The 20,781-nt window shown below is 40.1% G+C and overlaps 2 protein-coding genes across 2 annotated transcripts in view; one reads left to right on the top strand and one right to left on the bottom strand.

The window, feature by feature from the left end:
• Nucleotides 1-1,052: 1,052 nt before the first annotated feature.
• cep170ab (centrosomal protein 170Ab) lies at nucleotides 1,053-16,897 on the bottom strand. Its single transcript, XM_072384376.1, has 19 exons — nucleotides 16,811-16,897; nucleotides 15,183-15,328; nucleotides 14,980-15,069; nucleotides 12,965-13,046; nucleotides 12,726-12,781; nucleotides 12,168-12,327; nucleotides 10,746-10,883; nucleotides 10,079-10,531; nucleotides 9,606-9,976; nucleotides 9,402-9,521; nucleotides 9,119-9,251; nucleotides 6,467-7,942; nucleotides 6,146-6,389; nucleotides 5,820-5,928; nucleotides 5,451-5,612; nucleotides 4,165-4,253; nucleotides 3,684-3,777; nucleotides 2,845-2,896; nucleotides 1,053-2,686 (listed from the first exon to the last, which is right to left on the bottom strand). The coding sequence occupies exons 2-19, from the start codon at nucleotides 15,285-15,287 to the stop codon at nucleotides 2,490-2,492; spliced, it is 4,131 nt and encodes a 1,376-aa protein (XP_072240477.1). The 5' UTR covers nucleotides 15,288-15,328; nucleotides 16,811-16,897; the 3' UTR covers nucleotides 1,053-2,489.
• Nucleotides 16,898-19,675: 2,778 nt separating this feature from the next.
• Nucleotides 19,676-20,781, top strand: part of LOC140305485 (B-cell lymphoma/leukemia 11A-like) — a 32,693-nt gene continuing 31,587 nt past the window's right edge. The window contains exon 1 of the mRNA XM_072384377.1: nucleotides 19,676-20,050. Within this exon, the coding sequence (XP_072240478.1) occupies nucleotides 19,996-20,050 (55 nt within the window). The 5' untranslated portion in view covers nucleotides 19,676-19,995. The remainder of the gene's footprint in view (nucleotides 20,051-20,781) is intronic.

Below are 20,781 nucleotides of genomic sequence, written 5' to 3' on the forward strand. Positions count from 1 at the left end.
ACAATCTGCCCATTTTTATGCTTCAAAATAATCATCTATTGATTAATTCAGGTCATGCATGTTGTGAAAATTAAACTTGAAAATTAAAATATTTCCTACCTTTTTTTTCTTGTTTATGGATAAATATAAAGAATATTGAAGTAAAAAAAGAAAATTTGCAGTAAGGAATATATTATTTACATGTTACAAATACAAGCAGCGAAGGCATGTTAACAAAGCCCACAGGGAACCTGACCTTGATCAAATCAAATGGGAAGAATAAATCCAACTGCTACCTCTCAGGTGAACACCTGCAGAGATGCTGATGTGCACCAGCCGCTGCAGTGAAAGTTTTTTGCATGAGAGAAAAACCCAGACACAGCTTTAAAGGATTAAAGAAGTGGAGCAGAATATCTGGAGATGTACAATTAGCAGTGCACTAACTCTAGCAGTGTGGTCTCTAAAATCTAATTTGTCGTGTGTATGGGCTTCCATGAACGGTGTGAGTGAAGCAAGAATGGATGAGGGATTGTTTGCTGTAGAGGGATGGAAACCCAGAGGCGTAATTAGCTTTTTACTTGACCTACACCAATAGGTTTTGACCTCATATTTGATCTAATTATTCTTTAAATCTCATGTAACTAAGATTAAAAACAGCAGTGAGAGAAGTACCTAAATACATTTTCTTTATGTATACTAAAGACCAACTCCTGCATTCACATGTTACAGTTTTCAGGTCAATAAACCAGGTCCAAGTCATATCTGTTAAAAACAAATAAACCCAATGACTGGGTTAGGGAGGAATCACTGGTTAAATCAGTGATTAAATTTAATCAGTCATTGCTTTTGCCACCACTGAGTGAAAAACCCTTAATGTAAAGATTTTCTGTCGTGTCATTCAAAGGCAAAGTCAGACTTCAACCAGCTGAATAACGCCTGATCATATACATATATGTAAATATGAAAGAAAACAACAAAATAGCTCATGGTTATCATGCTTTTTATTGGAAATGAGACAAACAAGACAAATACTGTAAGATCAACATTTAACTTAAAGAACAAAAAAAAGGTCATACAAAACATCCAAAAAAAAAGCAAAGAGAAAAAAGTCACAAAATCCTCAAACTCAAATTTAAGAAAATGTAACTATGGCGAGCACAAAATGCAATTTTTCATCTATATTAAAGTTGTTTTGGCTAAAACTATTTCAGCAGTTCTGATCAGGTTACATTCAAGTGTAAACATTGGTATGAGGCAAGACATTGGAAAACCTACAGTCATTACATAGTTGATCCTTCCATTGCCTTATTAATGATAAAATACGACTGCAGGACTCGAAGGTCGTCCCTGTCTTTGCTGGTTATAACACAACATAGAAGCTTGTGAAACTGTTCGTGTTCAGCTGACAGCTGGTTACAACCCTGCTTTTGGTTAAAGACATAAACGTGACAAAGGAACGTTATTGGGGAACATCATGTCCTGGTCCCACAGAGATTAATGTTGATATACATGAGCTTTGAAATGTGCAAAGACACAAATTTGACCTCCTTCTCATCATCTCTAATGATTGTTTGATCCAGGGCACTTGTGACAAAAAATGTGGAAGAGGAAAACCTTTTCTAGGAGCTACATTTGACTTCATAGTTTCCATTAATACACAGGGTTAGTCTCTGATTCAGAGGTTTCAAATTACACCAGCACAAAAAAGGGGGCTTGAAGGAAGTTTTAAATGTAATTATAATTAACATTTATATAGGTACACACTCCCAGTTCTTTCCCCAACAAATAAGCTGTGTGGCTGTTTCTGATGGAAAGTCATTACTGAGACCAACTTGTTACCAGAAATTGCAAACACAGCAAAAATAGATTTATTTTCACAAACAATTCTATGGCAGTATAGATGAACACTTATCACAGATTAATTTTGACCTCTGGTGTGACACCATTGCACCTTTCTTATTTGGGGTTTTGCGTCGGCTTCACGACTGACAAGCTTTTCCTGTAGTAACAAGGATTTTAAGGTTGATGGTCATTTCTGTCTTCTCTGATTCATAACCAAGACAGTTAGATAAATTTAAGAGGACTTAAAGAAAGCTTAGCTTTAACATCACAACTGTCCTTATTTCTTTTTTTAAGGGTAATGAACCATAAGAATGAGCTGCAACACAAAAGCGCAGATGGGTTACTCCACATGACTCATGGCTCCTTCGTAAGTATGGTAATAAATGGTATGGTTGTATTTTCTTGAAGTGTCATGCCAGGAGCTTCTCTTTGACAGTCTATAGTCCCATTTACTCTGACTGACAGCACAGTCAGACTCTTCTAGGAAAAAGGCATCATTCTCCTTTCTTAATAATGTCCGAAACCAAATACAAAAAAAAAAATCCTCAAAACTCACACCAAGGTCTGTTCCAGGGGCTTTGGGACACGTTTGACAGAAAGGATGCATACTGGAAGGTTTCCTTGGTTTGTCAGTTACAGGATCTACAGATCTGCTGGGGCTCTTGGTCTCACTCTGCCACTTTGGCATGATCTGAGGATCCACAGGGTTCAGTGGACTTTCCAGTGGAGACTGTGCTGGCTGAAGCTGGCTCTGCTCCGGGCTGCCGAGTCCCAGGGCTGATCTTCTGATCTGCTAGAGGACTTGTCAGGCCCAGGTTAGAAAGGGCATCCAGAGTACCATCTGGGTCCACCATCATATCGATTACTGTCATTTTAGAGAAGAAAGAAAACATGAATATATAAAATATATATTTTATACACATAAAAAACACTAATACTACAGATTGTTGTGGATTTTAGTCCATTTATGTGATGACTGCTTATGTGTCTTCAGAAAATTAAAGAGAACCATCATATCCATACCTGCAAGTTGTCTTTCCACCTTCTTCAGGTCTTGAATAACAGTTGAAATCTCCTGTTAGAAATATAAATAAAACAGTGAAGGCTAGTCCAGCTAGAATGTGATTAAGTAAGTGAAAGCTCACACCAAATAAATCAACTCGATTAATCTTTTTATTGCTGCAGAAACAAGTTTGGAGCCGAGCCCTTCATAGTCAGAAATGCTTTACGAGCCCTGGCTGTAACTTGTGCCACGGTCAGAATACCTCTTCAGGGGTTCACATGAGGACAGACTGGGTTAGAGGCTTTATTTTTCTGCCTACGCCTAAAAGAGGCAGAGCTCTTTTGGAGGTAAGTTTGTGACTCTTTTTACTCTATTAAAATAACCATATTTGATGGGTTCTCTTCACAGTCTAAAGGGCATTTGCAAGTATCTTTGATTTGAACTGTCAGTTCTTATAGTGACAACTGGCAATAACTCATCAGACATTGTGGGGCTATTAAAGAAGGATTGGATTTAATAATCCTATTCAGAGAATCGCAAAATAATTAAATAAATGATTTAGCAAATATTTAATAACCATCAGCTTATTAAAAGACCTTTCAATGTTTCAAATTTATGAGCAAACTGTACCAAAATAGACTCATTCTGTCGTTTGTGCTTCAATTTCTCTTAAATCTCAGTGCCTGTGAACTGTATTAATTACTAACCCTGCCTTTTTGAACCTTCAAACTTGTTCAATGACTGAAGTGACAACTTAAAATAGCCATTACTGCATGTAAAGCTAAAATATCACTATCCAGTGTGCTCGGTAAGCGTTCAGTTAATACAGCAAAGTGTGAGATGCAGACATGTTCATCACCATGTTGGAGCTCTTGACTAGTAGGGAGTCGTGCTCTGCTTGTAGTTTGGTCTCAATCTCCTCCCATTTTCGCTCTTTATCCTTGAAGAGGATCCTTGTTGCCAAGTTGTAACAAAAATAGATAAAAGTAAAATCCATGAAAACATGCTTAAACAAGTCCCCTTAGAAGTATTAGCTGACAGCCCCAGTAATTTCATTCAGGCACTGTCTGCAGATTGTAAGAGTAAAAAAAATCCTTTGAGATGTCAGCCTAATGAGAAAAATGTGCAGCTAGTTGGCAGAGTAAACCTTTGTGATGTGCCACTCACATAATGCCTGTTGGCCTATTTTCAACATAAAACACAGACAAGAATCTTAACGCACTATACAATATAAAAGTACTATATAAAAGCATGAATATAGCACTATCATGCATTTATTATTTTCTGAGTACAGAATACATTACAGCAAATAGACTGACTTAATGTTTAGTGGCACTTACCTGATTTTGCAGGTTGTTTTGTCTACAGACTGACGTATCCTGGTTGAGAGCTGAGTCACAGAAGCTAGCAGCAAACTGTCAAGAATAGCCTAACAGATGATTAAAAAAACATGTAAGGTCACAGGGATGCTAACACATCCTATTCAATCCTTTTCCTATATTTAGCATAGCTATTGACATAAGTAACGTCATATGGGCTGTGCAAAGTGTGCAAACATACAGAGTGTTATACCTCTTGGGCCAAGACATAAACATAAACACACTTGATCTCATTCACAAGCTGAGGATACATAGGAGAAATAATTCCAAAGGGAGTGAGCACGGCACTTCAAACAAATGTAAGGTTGTGCTCAGTATCCCACTGACTATACTAATAATGATGGCACTGGGAAAATTTTAAAATTAAAACTTAATTACAACTACTTGCCGTGTCACATGAGAGACTGTGTGGGCTTGCCCTTTTCTCAGTTTAAAAGAATACTGTATATAATTTCATTGGTAAATATGGGTACAAGAAGGCAAGTAAAGTGAGTTCTGGTGAGCTGAATTGAGTCCATTTAATTTGACTTATAATTTTCATATGATGTTGTAACGCTCTAGGCTTCTTGTTTGATATATATTGCCTGTACTGTTCAGCCTAAAATTATTCTAGTATATACATGTATATGCATGTAGATGCATTTCATTATCACTGAGAAAAAATTCAGAATCTAGATTAAAATGCAGACCACATAAAATATTGACATATTAGTTGCAACACAGTCATACTTCAAATTGTCAAAAAGAGAGCTGAGCATACATTTTAAAAAGCTGTGATAGCAAAGGAAATGCACTAAGAGTTTGCATGGAATAAAAGGAGAGGAGCTGTGTCTGTGTTATCATGATTTATATGCACAGCCTTGCACATCAAGTGTCTCCTCGTGACTGTGAATAGATGTGAAACACTGGCTTTGTGCACTATCAGGGTCACTGTTTGACTGGAGTGATGATAGCTGGCCAGAATGGAGCTCCCTCTAGTGGCATACTGTGGTATAGAGTGACATGTTAGTCTTTCAATCTATACAATTTCGAAATAAATGATGGTAGGCTTTTTTCCAGTGGTAAATTATTGTCAAAATTAACCATTCCTAGATTGGAGGTAGATAATGGGAAATTTTCAAGTCTTAAAACTACACATAGAATGGTGCAAGTCCGAAAATCAACTCTGGAATAGCTCTGATGTTGTGTGTAAAGTACCTGTGTACATTTACAACTACGTTATATTCAATTTTGCAGCACAGACTCACATCATCTCTATTCCATGTCTGTCGGCGAATAGAGCGGGAACTCTGTCCACCAGAGCCTCGTTGTCGAAGCTCCACAGACCGACCATTGGTTCCCAGAACGTTGTTGTGCTCTGTAGAGGGACCACCCAGGTCTAAGCTGTCATCAAATGCAGACTCCTCTAGCTAAAACATAATTGAAATTTATAGAATAGATAAGTTATTTAAAAAAATACTACTTTTGTCAACTTGACATTATATGCCTTTAAATGAAAACTGTCCTTCAATAAAAATGTGGTTAATCGGGTCAGGAACAAACAATACATTTGAGAGTTTGAAGTTATAGCAAGCAAAAAGCTTATGTTAGGTGATGTTATGCCGTGGTTCTAATACCAAAGCTCCAGGATCAGCTGCTGCGGGGCTGACTGAGTCGATCTCTCCTGCCACGTCATGAATCTCTCTGGCAAGCATGGCTAAGTCTTTGGCTAGATCTTGGCTAATCCTGATGAACAAATACAAGTAAGATATCACTGTCTCATACATGTAAAACTGTATTTCCTGCCTTTTATTTGGTGTTATTTAGTTGCCAAACTTCAGATATAAACATACAAGAGCACATAACCAGCTATAAACCTTAAAACAGGAAAACAATTTTAAATTGAAGTACTCTCACCAACAACTGCTTTCAAAGTGCACTTGAGCACTTCTCACCTACCTACCTGGCAATTTCCTCACTGTGCGCTGTCCAGTCTCTCATATACTCATCCTGATCCCTGGAGTTCTGTTTAAAGGCAGCCAGGCTTGCAGGAGTTGGGGTTGCTGGGGCTGAACCTCCTAACTGAGTGACTCGAGTAGAAGGGAATGGCCGTGTGTGCCCCTGTTTGGATATGTGGCGATTCGAGCCATACTCATCCTCTGAGGTGGATGCATAGTCCACAGGCACACGGCGCCACCGAGTGCCAGCTGAGAAAAGAATTGAAGGAGAGTGACTGACAAACAAGATCTTCAATGCTTTTGGACATGGTAACATTTTTACTTACATGCAGGTGCAACATGTCCATAAGAGGAGGTTCCTTTATTTTTATCAGGCAGCTTGGAGACGCTGTTAGCTCTGGCTCTGGGTCCAGACAGTGGAGTCAGTGAAGACCCTCTCAGTCCCTGTCTAATGGCGTAATCACCTGCTGCACTACGGGCCCCCAGGTCCCTGCTCCTTGTCACTGTGGCTTCTGAATCACTCTGTGCAGATGGGGAGCCCACCCGTGGTCTCCTAGGTTGAGCTAGAGCCTCTATCCTGGACATTCCCCTTCTTGCCAGCCCCGTCCTGGATGTGGAACTAGCAGTGGAGGCCTCAGAAGCTACTGACATCCGGTCCAGATCAGCAGGCTCAGTATCTGATGACTCCCCCATTCGAGCTCGCCTTAACAGGGATGTCCTAGTGGGCCTAGGTTTGGGTACATTAGTGGTTTTACTGGGTGCAGAGGAAGTTGGGCCCTGGGTGATCTTAGCCCGACTGGACTTGGTACTGGCTGCTACGGTTGTGCTCCCAGTTTGGACTTTACCGCTTGAGCCTCTGGACTCCTGCTTAGAGGTGGGCTGTGAGTCAGAAAGGAGTGAGTTGGAGTTTATATCATCATCAGTGAGGTCCAGGGATGTCCAGGGGCGGCTAGGCTGTTGAGTACCAGATGTTCTGTTTTTGACCCTTCGATCCTGAGTCTCCCTGCCCCCTCCAGGGCCCTTGGCGGAAGAGCGCACAACTGTTCTTTCCTTGTGTTGTCCTGCAAGGGTCCGACGTTTCTGGACTACTTTTCTCGCTCCATCAGCCTGACTTACTGTGCTCGTTGTATCCACATCTGACTCTGGTGACATGGAGCCTTCATTGGACTGACTAGGAGGATCACCTTGGTCTGATACAGTGGTCTCTAGAAAGGCTGCCACAGCCTCTGAGTCTTTCTGCAGTGTGACACAGTCAATGCCAGACTCCTTACTCTGAGTTCTGCTGCCTTTGACCCCATCAATACGTGGTATGAGCTCTATGGGTACGTTGGAGCTTGGTTTCTCTACAGTAAAACTCTCTTGCCTCAGTAATGGTTTTCCACTACTTTCCCTAGCTTTGTCCTCCTCCTTTTTCCTCCTCTGTGCCTCCTCCATTCTCTTCTCCCCACTGGTCAGTGGACGAGGGGGGAGCTTGGTCAACACACCTGACTGACCTGATCTCCCACCACCACTGTCCTGTGATTTAGCTGGCGACGAGCGACTTGGACTGCCACTGTGACTGCCCACACCTCCAGTGCCTTGACCTGGCTGATTCTTTCCTTTGAACATCCTCTCCTCATGGTTCTCTTTTTCCTGTAGCTCCGTGTCCTGTTTTTCCCCCATATCTGTACGCAGACCTTCACCTGGAGTCCTCCTTCCACGTATGAGGTCATCACCAGGCAGCTGGGGGAGGGTTCTCTTCTTACGCTCTGCGTACCCGGAGGACGCAACTGTGGCTGAATGGCTGGATTCACTTATTTCAGCTGAAAGAAGAGAAAGAAAATCTCCTAAGAATGTGCATTAAACATCCCTTGCAACATTGATCTGTGCTGTGGATTTAAGTCAAGTTATTAAATTTTCTTTATGTGAGATGACAAGTGAATTTGGTTAATTACTCTCGAAAATTGAGACAAGAAAAAGTTAGAGGATTTACTTCAGGAGGCTTGGAAAAAGAAAGCAGACCAAAGATAATAAAAGGATCCATTAAGCTAAGTTATTTATTATAAATATAATATGATTTATAAGCACAAAAAAGCTATCAAAAACTAACTTAAACATGCCTAATGTATGGAAATATATTATTCAAGTGAAACTGTGCAACTTTTGTTGAAAAGCAGTTTCTCTGGCAAACACACCAGACTTGTTTCAGAAGTAGGGTCATCAAAAATGATATATGTGATGTGAAAGTTCTGTAGAAGCTAACGACTACTGATCTTGTAGTAGAAGGGTGGGTTTTAAGAACTAGCATTTAAAATCCAATTTTGCTAAATTCGGTGAGATAACTTGAACAGCTTAAGATGCAATTAAAACTCATACGTGCTATAATTTAAAAGTTGTTAATGTTAGTGATGTAGAGGCAAATTCTTCTAAATCTAGACATCTGAAATGCTGCTGTGCATCAACTCGTCCTTTTTTATCAAGAAAGTTGTGAATAAACAAATGAAGTTGACATATTTAACAAAAAAAAAAACATAAAAAAATTATGTATTCTATAATTAAGTATTCTCCCCTTTTTATTCTTACCGGCTTAAGCCTACGTTGGGTCTCAGTAACGATTGCAAGAATGATAGAATGATCTGAACATGGGACACATGCAATAGCACTGATGACCAATAGGTGCAAGCTTTAAAACGCCTCTGACTCCAATAGACTGAAAAAAGCCTATTAATACGCTCTGATGTGTTCAACAGCTAGTACACTAATCTTAGCTAGTGTTTTCAGTTTTCAATTGAATTCAATTCAGTTTTATTTATATAGCGCCAAATTACAACAATTGTCATCTCAAGGCACTTATTTTCTAACTTAGCTTTCTGTGTATCAAACTATAGAGGTCTGTCATGCTGCAATATTTCTCCCAAGAAAAAGTCTCTTGTAACCACAGAATCATTTGTTTTACAGAAATATTTAATACACAAGTTTAAGAAACCTAAGCCAAGTACCCCTGTCCTCTGTGACCATGATGTGGCTGTCTCCTCCTGATCCTTCAGGGTCTGTCCTGATGTGGCTGGCAGCCAGAGTAGCCCACTGTGACACCCAGCGAGGACCACCCACCATCAACTCTTCAGACAAGACCTGAGCCAAGAAAACATGATAGATAAAGGAGAAAAATGTAGTTTAATGGAAGAACCTGGCACAAGTCAAATCAAATTAAAATCTGAAAATTATTACAAAAAACATTATTAGTTGTAGCCGATTGCTTCAATTAAGAAGAAACTTTTGTACCTCTGTCTCCAACCGTCCAGGCTTTCCTGTGTCCACAGTACCAGACCTCTGTGAGGTGAGCCTGTCCCTTTGGTCAGTATTCCCCAACCTGGAAACACACTGCTCATCCACACCAAACACCTAAAATATGACAGGACAACAAGATTGTTTTATTATATAATGAGTAGATGGCTAAAGACATATGACTTTATAACTGTTCCTTACCTTGTCAATCAGTTTCCTAGCCTCTTCCTCTTCATGATCTCCATTCTCCAACTCAATGATGTATGTCCCTCTGTCACTATAATCATCTGCATGGCGAAAACACTCGTCCCGCCCACTCTGCTGATGTGGTGCCGAGCCACGACGCCTCTCCATCAATCCACTCGCCACTTTGGAAGTTGAAGGCTTGCGACGACGTGCAGGACTGTCCTCCTCTGCAAAGAGACCTTCTGGTACATTAGCACGACCTTCTCTGATCTTCATCCCAGCACCACTCCAGAGCCCCCACGAGCGCTCTTCCAGTGCTGCAGCCCTGCGCTGCTCTCCAAGTGCATTCTCTGAGTCACTTTGAGTGCCGTCCTCATGTTTACTGCCTGAAATATGTGTAGGACAGGAAGGTCAGAAAGTAGAGAAAGGCAGACAAAAAAACAGTTCCCACTGTATACTGTATCATACTGTATTCCATATACACATACCTTTAAGACTCTTCAGCTGTACAGGAACATCACTCTTCACACTTTCCCCATCATCCTCAGCAACTGTCTCTTTAAGAGCCAAAGGCAGCTCATTCTGAGCCAACCAGTCAGCAACTTTAACCTCTGCTGCTACCATTGCTGTTTGAAGTGGACTAAGCTCTTCTCCAACAGGCCTTTTAGGACGTGGCCGAGTCTCTGGTCCTACTTTTGCCACCCTATCTTTGACAGTCACTTTACCTGATGCCCCAGGATCAAACTCAATGGTAAAGGAAGCATGGCCATGAATGGGCTCGGCAGGAGCAGAAGCACCAGCATCTTGTTCTCGTGACGGGGATTCACTACTCACTTTACCTGCTGAGGGAGTATCTTTAGTTGGGATTTCAAAGTATCTGGGCTCTTGGTTGGAGGCTGTTTGCAGGGTAGACTTTGAAACCTCTGCACTTTTCTTCATGTCTGTAAGAATTAATGCAAATGTATCTGATTGGCCCCACAACGTCTACAAAATGTTAATAATATGTAAAAAAGGAAAACTTTTTCGAAAATGTAAATTCCAAAGTTGTGAAAACTGCAATAAGATAATATTGATAAATAGGATAATTACTGTCTCAACTAAAATGCAAGATACAGCAGTATATGTCTTGCAATATTTAAGCAGCATCGTTCATACCTGTTTCAACTTTTTCTTTCTTCCGGTCTGAGCTCTTGTCCTCAGGCCTTCCTGTCTGCTGGTCATCAGTGTCGCCATCACCCCACCAGGCAGGCTGGCCATAAAGGGGGGTACCCCTGTATAATACTGCTGCGTCTCCTGAAAAAAAACAATCACTATGTTAGTCTTCTTATGTGGCAATACACAACTGCAGGTACAACGGCTAAATGTTTTAAATAAATAGTACAGAACACAAGTGGCTTTTAGGGGTTAATCTGGAGAATACAGTACAGCCATTTTCACCCATGAACACTGGATAATATCTGGAAAATCAAGTCAAGACTCTAAAGTTTCCTGTCTACACATACTCCTCACAATAAGAGATTATTGAGTCTCATTTATAACAAAGGGAAATTGGAATGTGGAGTAATGTTTGGGGTAGAGCCCACAGGTGGAAGGACATAATACGAAAAGTAACCAAAGAAATATAATACATAATGTTTTGGGTTTTCTTTGGTTAAAATTAATACTACATGTATTTAAAGGTATTCACGTTATTTATGAGCAATTGAAGACATTGCTTGAAGTACATACTTGTCACAGTTTAGTCATCCAACCATCAGTAATTTTCCATTGATCCTGCTTCTGCCCCACTCAGCCTGTCAGCCACACACACCTCATCAGTTCACTCCACACACCTGTGCACACAGCTGCCTCTCATCACATGCAATCAGCCCAGCATATAGTCACCAGCTCCACACTCTATCCTTTGCCAGATTGTTCTTTGCCATGCATGTCTTTCCAGCGTTCTCCTGCCAGCTTTACCGGTACCGACCTCGCCTGTCCGTGATTCCATGCTTCGTCTGCCTCCTGGTAATTCAACCCAGCCTTCTGTCCCTGACCAAGAACTTTGCCTCTTCTCTCCTGATTCCTGTTTGCTGGTTTCTAAACCGTTTGTCTGTCTGCCAGAGTCTCAGTAAAGCCTTGAGCTTTTTACCACTGTCTTTTGACTCCTCTGTACTGCATGGGTCCATACACCACCTGTTACAATACTAACTTATTGCAAATATTCCAAGAAGCATTGCATATAATTCTTTAAATCATATTACCTGCTGTGTTTACATGTTCTCACTTGACCATGCTCAGGAGTCATCACAAGGTGGCTGACTAAGTAAACTCTGCTAAAAGCCTGGAACGGCTGTTGTGGATACTTGCGTTTTAAAACGCAGCCCCTCCAGAACATGCCTGGAAAATATCATGGCTGCAGTATATGAATGAAAATGGCTGTGAAATGCAACTTTACCACTGTTGCAGCTGTTGTTTGCCTCTAATCTTCCTCTTATCATCCCACTGTCCAATGTGTAAACAAATAAGTACTCATAAAAAAATACAAAGTAGAGTGTTGACCTGCATCATGTACACTGTAACCATAATCAAGCTCACCTGTTGTCTTCTCTTCTGACCTGCTGACCTCTGAGGAAGCGGCAGTACCAGTGTGGGTGGGGGCTGCCACCGCTTCAGAGCATTTCACCTCAGATTTGGATGATTCTGCTTCAGAAGGTTTCTTCTGGTTCAGTTGAAGCTGGCTGCTCAATTTCTCATGCTGACAAAGCAGCAAGGTGAGTTGAAAGAGGAAAAAAAGTAAACAACTGCGTAAAAAACTAAAAGTTAATGTGGATTTTTTTTCTGACCCTAAAATAAATACTTTTCTCTTTTAAAATGTATTAATAGAATATAACTGAGCAGACACTGTAATAAAATTATTTGTATATTGTCTGCAGTTACCTGGACAGCTGGATGAAGTGACACATTCATCAAACCAGAAAAATTAGCTTTTGCCCTGTTCAGCAGAACTCTTTAACTCTTTTTTTACAACAAAGTCATGAAAAAGGTACAAGGCTGTCCAGTTTTGTGCAGACATATCCAATCCATCTGCAACATATGCACTTCAGCTACTTGCTTTTTATTTCAAATGTTTCACTGCACAGCATGCTGTCTAACCTTGAGGGCCTCCTCGGGAATATGAAGCTCTCCACGGACCACGGTGAACAGGTTGGTATGTGAGCCAGGTTAAGGTAAAAGACGAGTAGCCCTTTACAGGGGTGAGAAACATGCACTGATAGCCACATCTATTATGCAGCAGGCAGAGCATTCACATCAATTCAGGAACAGATAAAGTTACTGTTGCCCATGTCCTGTGTTTCACTGGTTATGACAAAAAAAAGAACACATTTAAAGGATATCGTATCCAAACCTCAGTTTGTCATCAGTTTTCAGCGTGACATAGACTTGCTCCTGTATTCTTACATCGTTGACAAATGTCTGTAAAATGCAAAAAAACATTAGGTTAAGATAAACATAAGAGGGACCTGGTTCAGAAGTGAAGCTCTGTGCAACTTTAAATTCACTCCTATCTAAAATCAGTACCTTTTATATTTTTTTTTGGCAAAACATTGTTCACTGCTAAAAAAACCCATGACAATGAGCCAGACTCCTTGTCTTTTCTTGTTGTTTTTCATTGTATAGATGTTTTGTGCTCGTCTAACTGAATTCCAGCAACAGTTTATTTGATACTGTATATATGAAAATCTGTTGTTTAGATGTATTATGTAAATGCACCAACCTCCTCCCTGGAGCTCTCTGTGTTTGGCCGGCTATATTTGTCATAAAAACACAACCTTCAGCATTTTCCAAGCATGACACATTTGCTGTGGAAGATACCTCAAATTACTGTGACTAAAATAAAAGCATTTGATGTACTTCATCTCTGTCTGAATAAATGAGGTAGGTCTGAGAATATTAAGATCAGCTCTGTGTTGCCTTCTCATTCACTCTGTAGTGTACTTTTTAGTGAGTCAGCAGTTTTGTAGTGCAGTTAAAAATTTTAACTGCAACTTCTATGCCACTTGTGCACTACATTTTCATCACCTGGTAAACTAAAAGTACAGTACAGAATTTGTCCACCACATGGGTCGAAGCACAACATCCTGCATTGCGCCCTGGAGCCAGGATCTGACAAAGCAAGCTTAAGGCTTGCTACTGCTAGCTAACGTTTGCACCTCTAAATTGTTATTTTCTATTTGTTAAGAAAACCAGGTAAATAAAACTCCTCAAATGTCTCAACCATGAAGTGTTCAGTGTCTGTTCTGCCTAAAACAGGGACTTACAAATGTTTTCATATTATGTGCAGGAAACATGCTTTAAACTTGAGTGTGAATACTAAACATGCTAGGTAGATGCTGTAATCATAGATTGTAAAAATATGCAGCTAGCTTTATAAATATATGAATACAAGCACACAGATGAATCCAGTTGTTTGCTAACAGTTGTCAGGTACATATGTAATCGTCAATGTTTTGGAGAGTGATATCGGTGACGACAAGCTTTCAACCAAAAACAGCAAACTTCCGCTGTCCGTCACCTCACATTCGCTATATTCGTTCCCTGCTAGCATTTGTTCATGCGACATGTTACTGAGAATATTTGGTGCATAATTGTGAAGCCTCACTTTGTTGAAGTGCGCTGTGTGAGTCCTCTGTATAGTTAAGGCAATATAGTGAGTAAGTGAAAGAGTGGGCAGTTTGAACACAGCCCAGGTACATTATAGTATCAATGACTGTTATAAAGCAATTATTTGAACTCTCAATATTTGTTAAGTCAAGTAATGTCCACTGATTTACATGATAAATTAAGTTAAAATGCCAATTTCTTCTGTGCTATTTCTAATCTTACCTAGGCTTGGTGACAAGAAAATAAATGTACAGAAAAAAAAAATCTCAACTTTCTCCGGCACATCGAGCCAGTTCTGATGTTATTTTTGACTGAGTTTGAAGATATTTTAAGAAGAAAGTTTAGTTTGTTTCTGGCCTTAGGGTTTAAACAACAGTAGGCCTGTGCTGCTGCATGCTACAGTATGTTCACACCCACCAAAACAAATTGCACTTCCTCTAAGTTCAAAGGCTTTGGAAGAATGGATGGATATGTTAAAAACTGATGCAAGAGAAGCAAAAATACTTTTTTTTTAATTTTTTTTTTATTTTGAAGTATGGACCATGACCCCAGAACCTAAGATCCTCATTTCCTTTAATGCAATGTCATGATTTTTGTGCAATGTTTTGATTTTTGTTGCAAGCATTTATTAGTTTCTCAGCAACCACAGAAGACATTATGCAGCTGTTAAGTAAACAGGAATTCTTCTCGAAAATGGCTGGAGGCTCCTTTAAGATACAAACTAGTAAATAAGTAACACACTCACCCCATTTAAGCTGCCCAAGTCCTTCACTTTATGCTCGTCTGTGTTTGGCTCATAGTTGATGACAGCGTGCTGTTTGTCCACACTGCGGGACTAAATCATCCAAAATCCAGTCACTTAATGTAATCTACTTTAATGTCAGTGCTTCAGATTATTTTATGGCCATATGAAGAAGGAAAGCTAAGAGTTTTTGTACAGTACTGTACCTGCAGCATGAGCTCACAGTCATCCCTCCCGACAAAGATCATCTCCCTGGGAAGACGATGGCGTATCCCCCCACCGCTCACCAGAAACCAGGCAGTCAGACTCATTTCTGCCTCACAAGTTCAATTTTGACCTTTAATGCATCATGCTGAAAATGAGCACAGCATTAGATCACAGTTCACTGCTATCCATACTTTGATCAAAGAAAAGGTTCTTATCTTGCAAACAGGCATGAAAGAATCATACTGTTTCAAACTGTTACAGCAAGCCAATTACCTCAACATCTGTGCACGTGCTTGTGTATCATAAGCACAGCAGTTATATCAGTTATTACCCGAGGACAATGACGTGCTCATCAGTCCATGTTTTGCGATAAATAATTTCAAAGGAAAACAGTAGGTGTGAAAAATCAAGTGAGAGCTAACAGAATTCAGGCCATCTTTCTAAACTCAAAAATAATCGCTCATCAGTGTTGCCCTGTGACCAAATCCAGCAGTCACACCACTAAAAAGAGAAGAAGTCAGATATTGTGCAAAGAGAAGCAGGGAGCAAGGATGACAAGGGGACTATTATTAGACAGGCATCCAGGAAGACAGAGATAACGACATGTGCATTAAGACAGCTTATTTAATTAGATGACGTGCATACAGTCAAACAGATCCGCATAAAATTATCAAGCACACATGCCAGAAAGAGATCAGATAATGTGTTTCCTTGTAAACCAACATATCTGCTCCCATTGATTCTCTCATATGATTTCCATTCAGCAGTCAGAATTCCTGTGCACATTTAGCACAAGAGCTCTTTTCACTCCGCAGCAACATCATCAACACACAGGCCTTGCTGACTCACGCTCTTGGGTAGCCATAGGTGAAATAGTAGGATTTAATTACGCACACTTTGTCATAACTGAAGCTCTCCTTTGTGCATGAACTCAATCCCAATGGGACCTGACAGACCCCTCAGTCTCTGTGGAGAATTTTCAGTAGCCTGGCTCCCAGTGCCCCAGATTTCCTCATAAGACGCTTGACCACACACGGCTTCACCCATTCTCAGACATCAATGCTCTTACAAATGACAACATATCAACTGTGCTTGCAAGCAGCTGCAGCTGATGGGTTAAGTCGGCCGAAGGCAGAGCCTGAAAATTAGCCCAGTTAGGCCGTCTCAGTCCAGCGCTTATCATGAAGCCATTTAAAACCGATACCATATCCAAGTGAAGAATATTCAAGTAAAATAATCAGATGCTACACAATACAAAAATCATGCACAATCAGATAGAAACGCATGTAGCTACAGTGAGTCAACCGTTAATTACCGACTTGTCATCTGAAGCGTACATTGATCCCTCAAGTAAAGATCATCTCTTTAGACGCGCATTTTAAACCAAATACAAGCCATTTCAGATGGATTTACGACGATACTTTTCGTGCGTTTTTAAAGCGGATTAAACAATGTTACTGAGGTTTCCTAATGGTGTGCATCCAAAGAGCTCATCCATTATGGACGGCGTATATATTTGTCGCACAAACAGCGATGCTCTTTTCACCGCCTCCATTCTTAAAGCAGCAAAATGTGTCAGAATAGGCCTGTCATGAAAAATAAACTAAGTAACATAAATGTATCTCACCGGGTGCTCAATGGACAATCAGCATCCGATACGTTGAGGATTAAGAACAGCGCTGCTCCTGCTCCTGTAAACCCGCTGCCCAGCCCAGTTCCTTCAACGATACTGCGCCTTGACCTCACGGTGGCGCTGTGCGCTAATGTAGGAAGACTTCATGAGGTTATGTAATACTCAGGGCTACTAACAGCAAACCACGAGTGGTCCGTATTAATCGCGTTTTTGGATTTTTTTTAAACAGTGACTCCAAAAATGTAACTTTTATCCTAGGGGCTAAACACTACATTTTGTACTTTGCAAAAGTCTTGAGACACCCTTCATTTCTATATACATTGAAACCAGAAATCAGGAAACAAGTAAAGAGATGTACTGAAATATGAGCAAACATGAAGGAAATTCAGTGTTTAAGGTGAAAACTGAGTTTGTACAGTTTTAACAAGTTTTAAAGTCAGTATTTGGTATGAACACCTTTATTCTTCAACACAGTCTGAACTCTCTTAGGTTTTCTGTCATTTCTTTAAGTAGTCTTCAGAAATAGTTCTCCAGGTTTCTTGAACAACATCCCAAAGATCCTCTTGGATGTTGGCTTGCTTTTTCTTCCGTTCTCTGTCAAGATGATCTCACACTGCTTCAGTAATGTTGAGGTCCGGATTCTGGGGAGGATTCATCCCTCCATAAGACCTGCTGCCACTGATTTTTCAGTTTACTACTTGTGTCATTTGACATACCCCAGCCTTAAAGAATGGCTTCTTGACAGCTATCCTTCCATGGAGACCGTTTCTGATCAGGCTTGAACCAACAGTAGATGGGTCAGCTGAAGGTCCAGATGCATCTCTCAGATTATGTGTCAGGTCTTAGCTTTTTCCCCTTTCTTAAGGACACCACTTTTAAATACTTTTCATCTGCTGTTTAGGCCTGACGCTTTTTCTGATGTCCTTCATTTGTCCAGTTTCCTCAATTTTTTCAATCCTTTAATGACCTGCTCTACAATTTCATGTAGTATACTACAGTTTATATATTTTTTCAATGTGCCCCCATTTTTTAGGGTATGCTGACTGGCTGTTTGTATCTATGCTTTTAGAAAAGACGGTGTTGTTCAGTAACTACGTAATTGGGTTAATTTCTTCCAAAAAACTATTTTGCGCACTAGGACAAAATTACGTTGAAATTTTAAACCTTTTGTAGAATTTCCAAAGCTCAGCTCTGTGCCCTTCTTTATATGTGAATATTCTTGCGATTCATCATTGTATGTACAGCCGATCTGACACTAGATGGCACCAAAGTCCGAGAAGAGACGATGACGATGCGGTCTCAAATGCAGTTGTCCATCTTTATTAATCACGAGGTAAGGTTTATGTATCACATATCATCTAAATTACATACAACCAGAAAGAAAAAAATACTGAAAAAGAAATCAAGACAACTAAAATCTATTCAGAATGCCAGGATGTGTCATATGTATATATTTATATATGTATATAGCAAGGCTTTAGGTAGTTCACTAATATAAAGCGTAGATTCTGAACATCTAATGACTTTATCTCATAAGTTAGATAATTGACTTTTATGCCTTATATGTGATTGTGATGTGATTGCTATGACTCTGTTAACTTACGTATGTCACAGCATTGTCAGTACTCGTGTAAGTGTGTTTTTATGAGCGACTGAACACATCCTTTTGCCTTAAACTACCTTTAAATGTGGTTTATTGTTTTAGCTCAACACCCCTCTGAGGTTCCATTACACAGTAATTATCACTGTCTTTTAAAGTAAGGACACACTTCACTGATACGGTGACGCATTGTTGCCATCCTGGTCTCTGAAGCATACAACCATTTTTTTCAGTTTTTCTTTTATATAACGTTAAATGTATCAAACAATCAAACAATATGAATAAATGTAATATTATCTACAATTTTCAAACGATGTTTACTTGTTTTATGCTTTTGTTTTTTAGCGCCCAGTTTCTAATGTATTTATATGCATGTGATTTAGTGCCATCTATACCTTAAGTAAAACTAATATAAATCATGTGAAAAGGACAGACAGAACGCTTTTTTTATTATTATTATATATTTTTTGTGTTTTTAGTGTGTTTGCTAATGCCCCACATGGCTTTGAATGAGAACTGTTGTCTTTTTATTGATGTCCATGTTTAGTCTGTTAGTTAGTCATAAACGTTTCGGCTGGTCTGTAATATACAGCCAGACCAAAAACTAACAAAATGATCATAACTGTTGAATAGTCTGATCGGGGATCTATAACAATCGATAAGCATATAGATACAAAATATGTTGTCCGTAAAGTAATTTAGTTATTTTTGTCATGTTCTTCTTTATTAATATTTTTATTATCTTTATGATATGCCCACGTTATTCATTTCAATCCTCTTTTTTTAAGGCCACGTGGGTTTCACATTGTGTCATCAGAAAGTTGAGCAAAAAACACCAAAATGACTCAATTTCTTACAGGGTTCTTATAAAAAGCGAACACATGCAACAAAAATAAGGAAGGCCTGTCATGGCACTAAGATCTAATTCAGTTTAAGTAGTAGACTAATCACAATTCTCTTTTCCCATATGTATGTTATAAGGCGAAATCCTGTCTGCGCTGTGAATTTACATATGCACTGCATATTCATATGAGCATTAAACAAGAGTTGGGGTTATCCTCCACTATCCTTGTTCATGCGCTTTGTACTGCTCCTCTATAACAACTAGTAGTCTCTGCCTCTCCGTCGTAGCCCAACCCCCTTGATCCCCTTCGTCCATTGGTTTCTTCGGGGTGTCTCTTTTTTTCTTCGGCCATAGGTAGCCCATAATGAGTGTCCATTGGTTTCCATTAAGGCTTGGCCCCCTCCCACAGGCAGTCTTTGCCCTGCCCATGTTTTGTATGTCTCGGTCCATCCATTGCCTGACGTTCAAGTTCGCAGGAACGTCACGTCCGCACTTGAACTTGCAGCTCAGGGGGCTTTGCTGTACCCCCATCACTCTCTCTTTGCGAAAAAGTCATGAAGAGCTCCACACAGCCCGTAGCGCGTTACGCATCACGCTCTGTATGATCTGCAGCTCGGTTTCTTTTTTTCCATCTGGATGGCAGTCTCATCAATGAAGATATTTCATTTGGAGTCTACCTTGTAGGAACGGATTTCCCAATGTGAACTCAGCTGAAAAGCCGCCACTAAACCAACCATGTCTCGCCGCAAGCAAGGCAAACCCCAGCACTTGAGCAAACGGGAGTTTTCGCGTAAGTAGAGTTTAAATCACCGCTTGATTTATTTGCTGTGGTTGTACCTCTCAGCGATCCACGTCTTGTTTTTCTTTCGTTTAGGGCAACTTCCCCGGGGGAGTGTAATAGATAAGAGTACGAACGGACCCACCGCTGTCCTGGGCGAAATTACAAAACCCAAACATATCCAAGACATGAGCTATCTTTAAATGAATGTAGAATATCCTGGGGAAAGTTTATTAACAACGAGACAAAGAACTTGAGTTAGTTTAACTGTTGTATAACACAGCCTTCAAGGTTTCTTTCGCCATTAAAGGGCATGCATGAGCTTTATGGCCAGAGACCTTTGCCTATATGTGAAAGGAGCAGCGCAGGCTCACAGCTGCTGCCATTCACCTCTAAGTTAACATGTGTTGCTTGTGTAGCCACTACACAACAAGAGCCTCGCTTATTTCTCATTTTAAGAACGTATTTACAGATGTTTGCGCCAGTTTGGACACAGGGAAGTGGTGTTTACATACACACTTGTCACACTGGGACATTGTGTGCGCTACTTTAAACAAATGCAATTTCTTCACCATACATTTCTCCCGATATTTAAGCTCTGTATGTCCAGTATATGGTCGTGTAAGTAGAATCAACAGAAATATGTTGTATTGATAAAACATAGATAATCCGCGCCCGATACTGTTTGATGATAACGAGTGAGAAAAGCAGGAAAGTCGTTTTACGCACGTGTGTGATAAAAA

This window comes from Leuresthes tenuis, unplaced genomic scaffold, assembly GCF_036924035.1.
Source record: "Leuresthes tenuis unplaced genomic scaffold, fLeuTen1.0.hap1 SCAF_4, whole genome shotgun sequence".
Classification (NCBI taxonomy): Eukaryota; Metazoa; Chordata; class Actinopteri; order Atheriniformes; family Atherinopsidae; genus Leuresthes; species Leuresthes tenuis.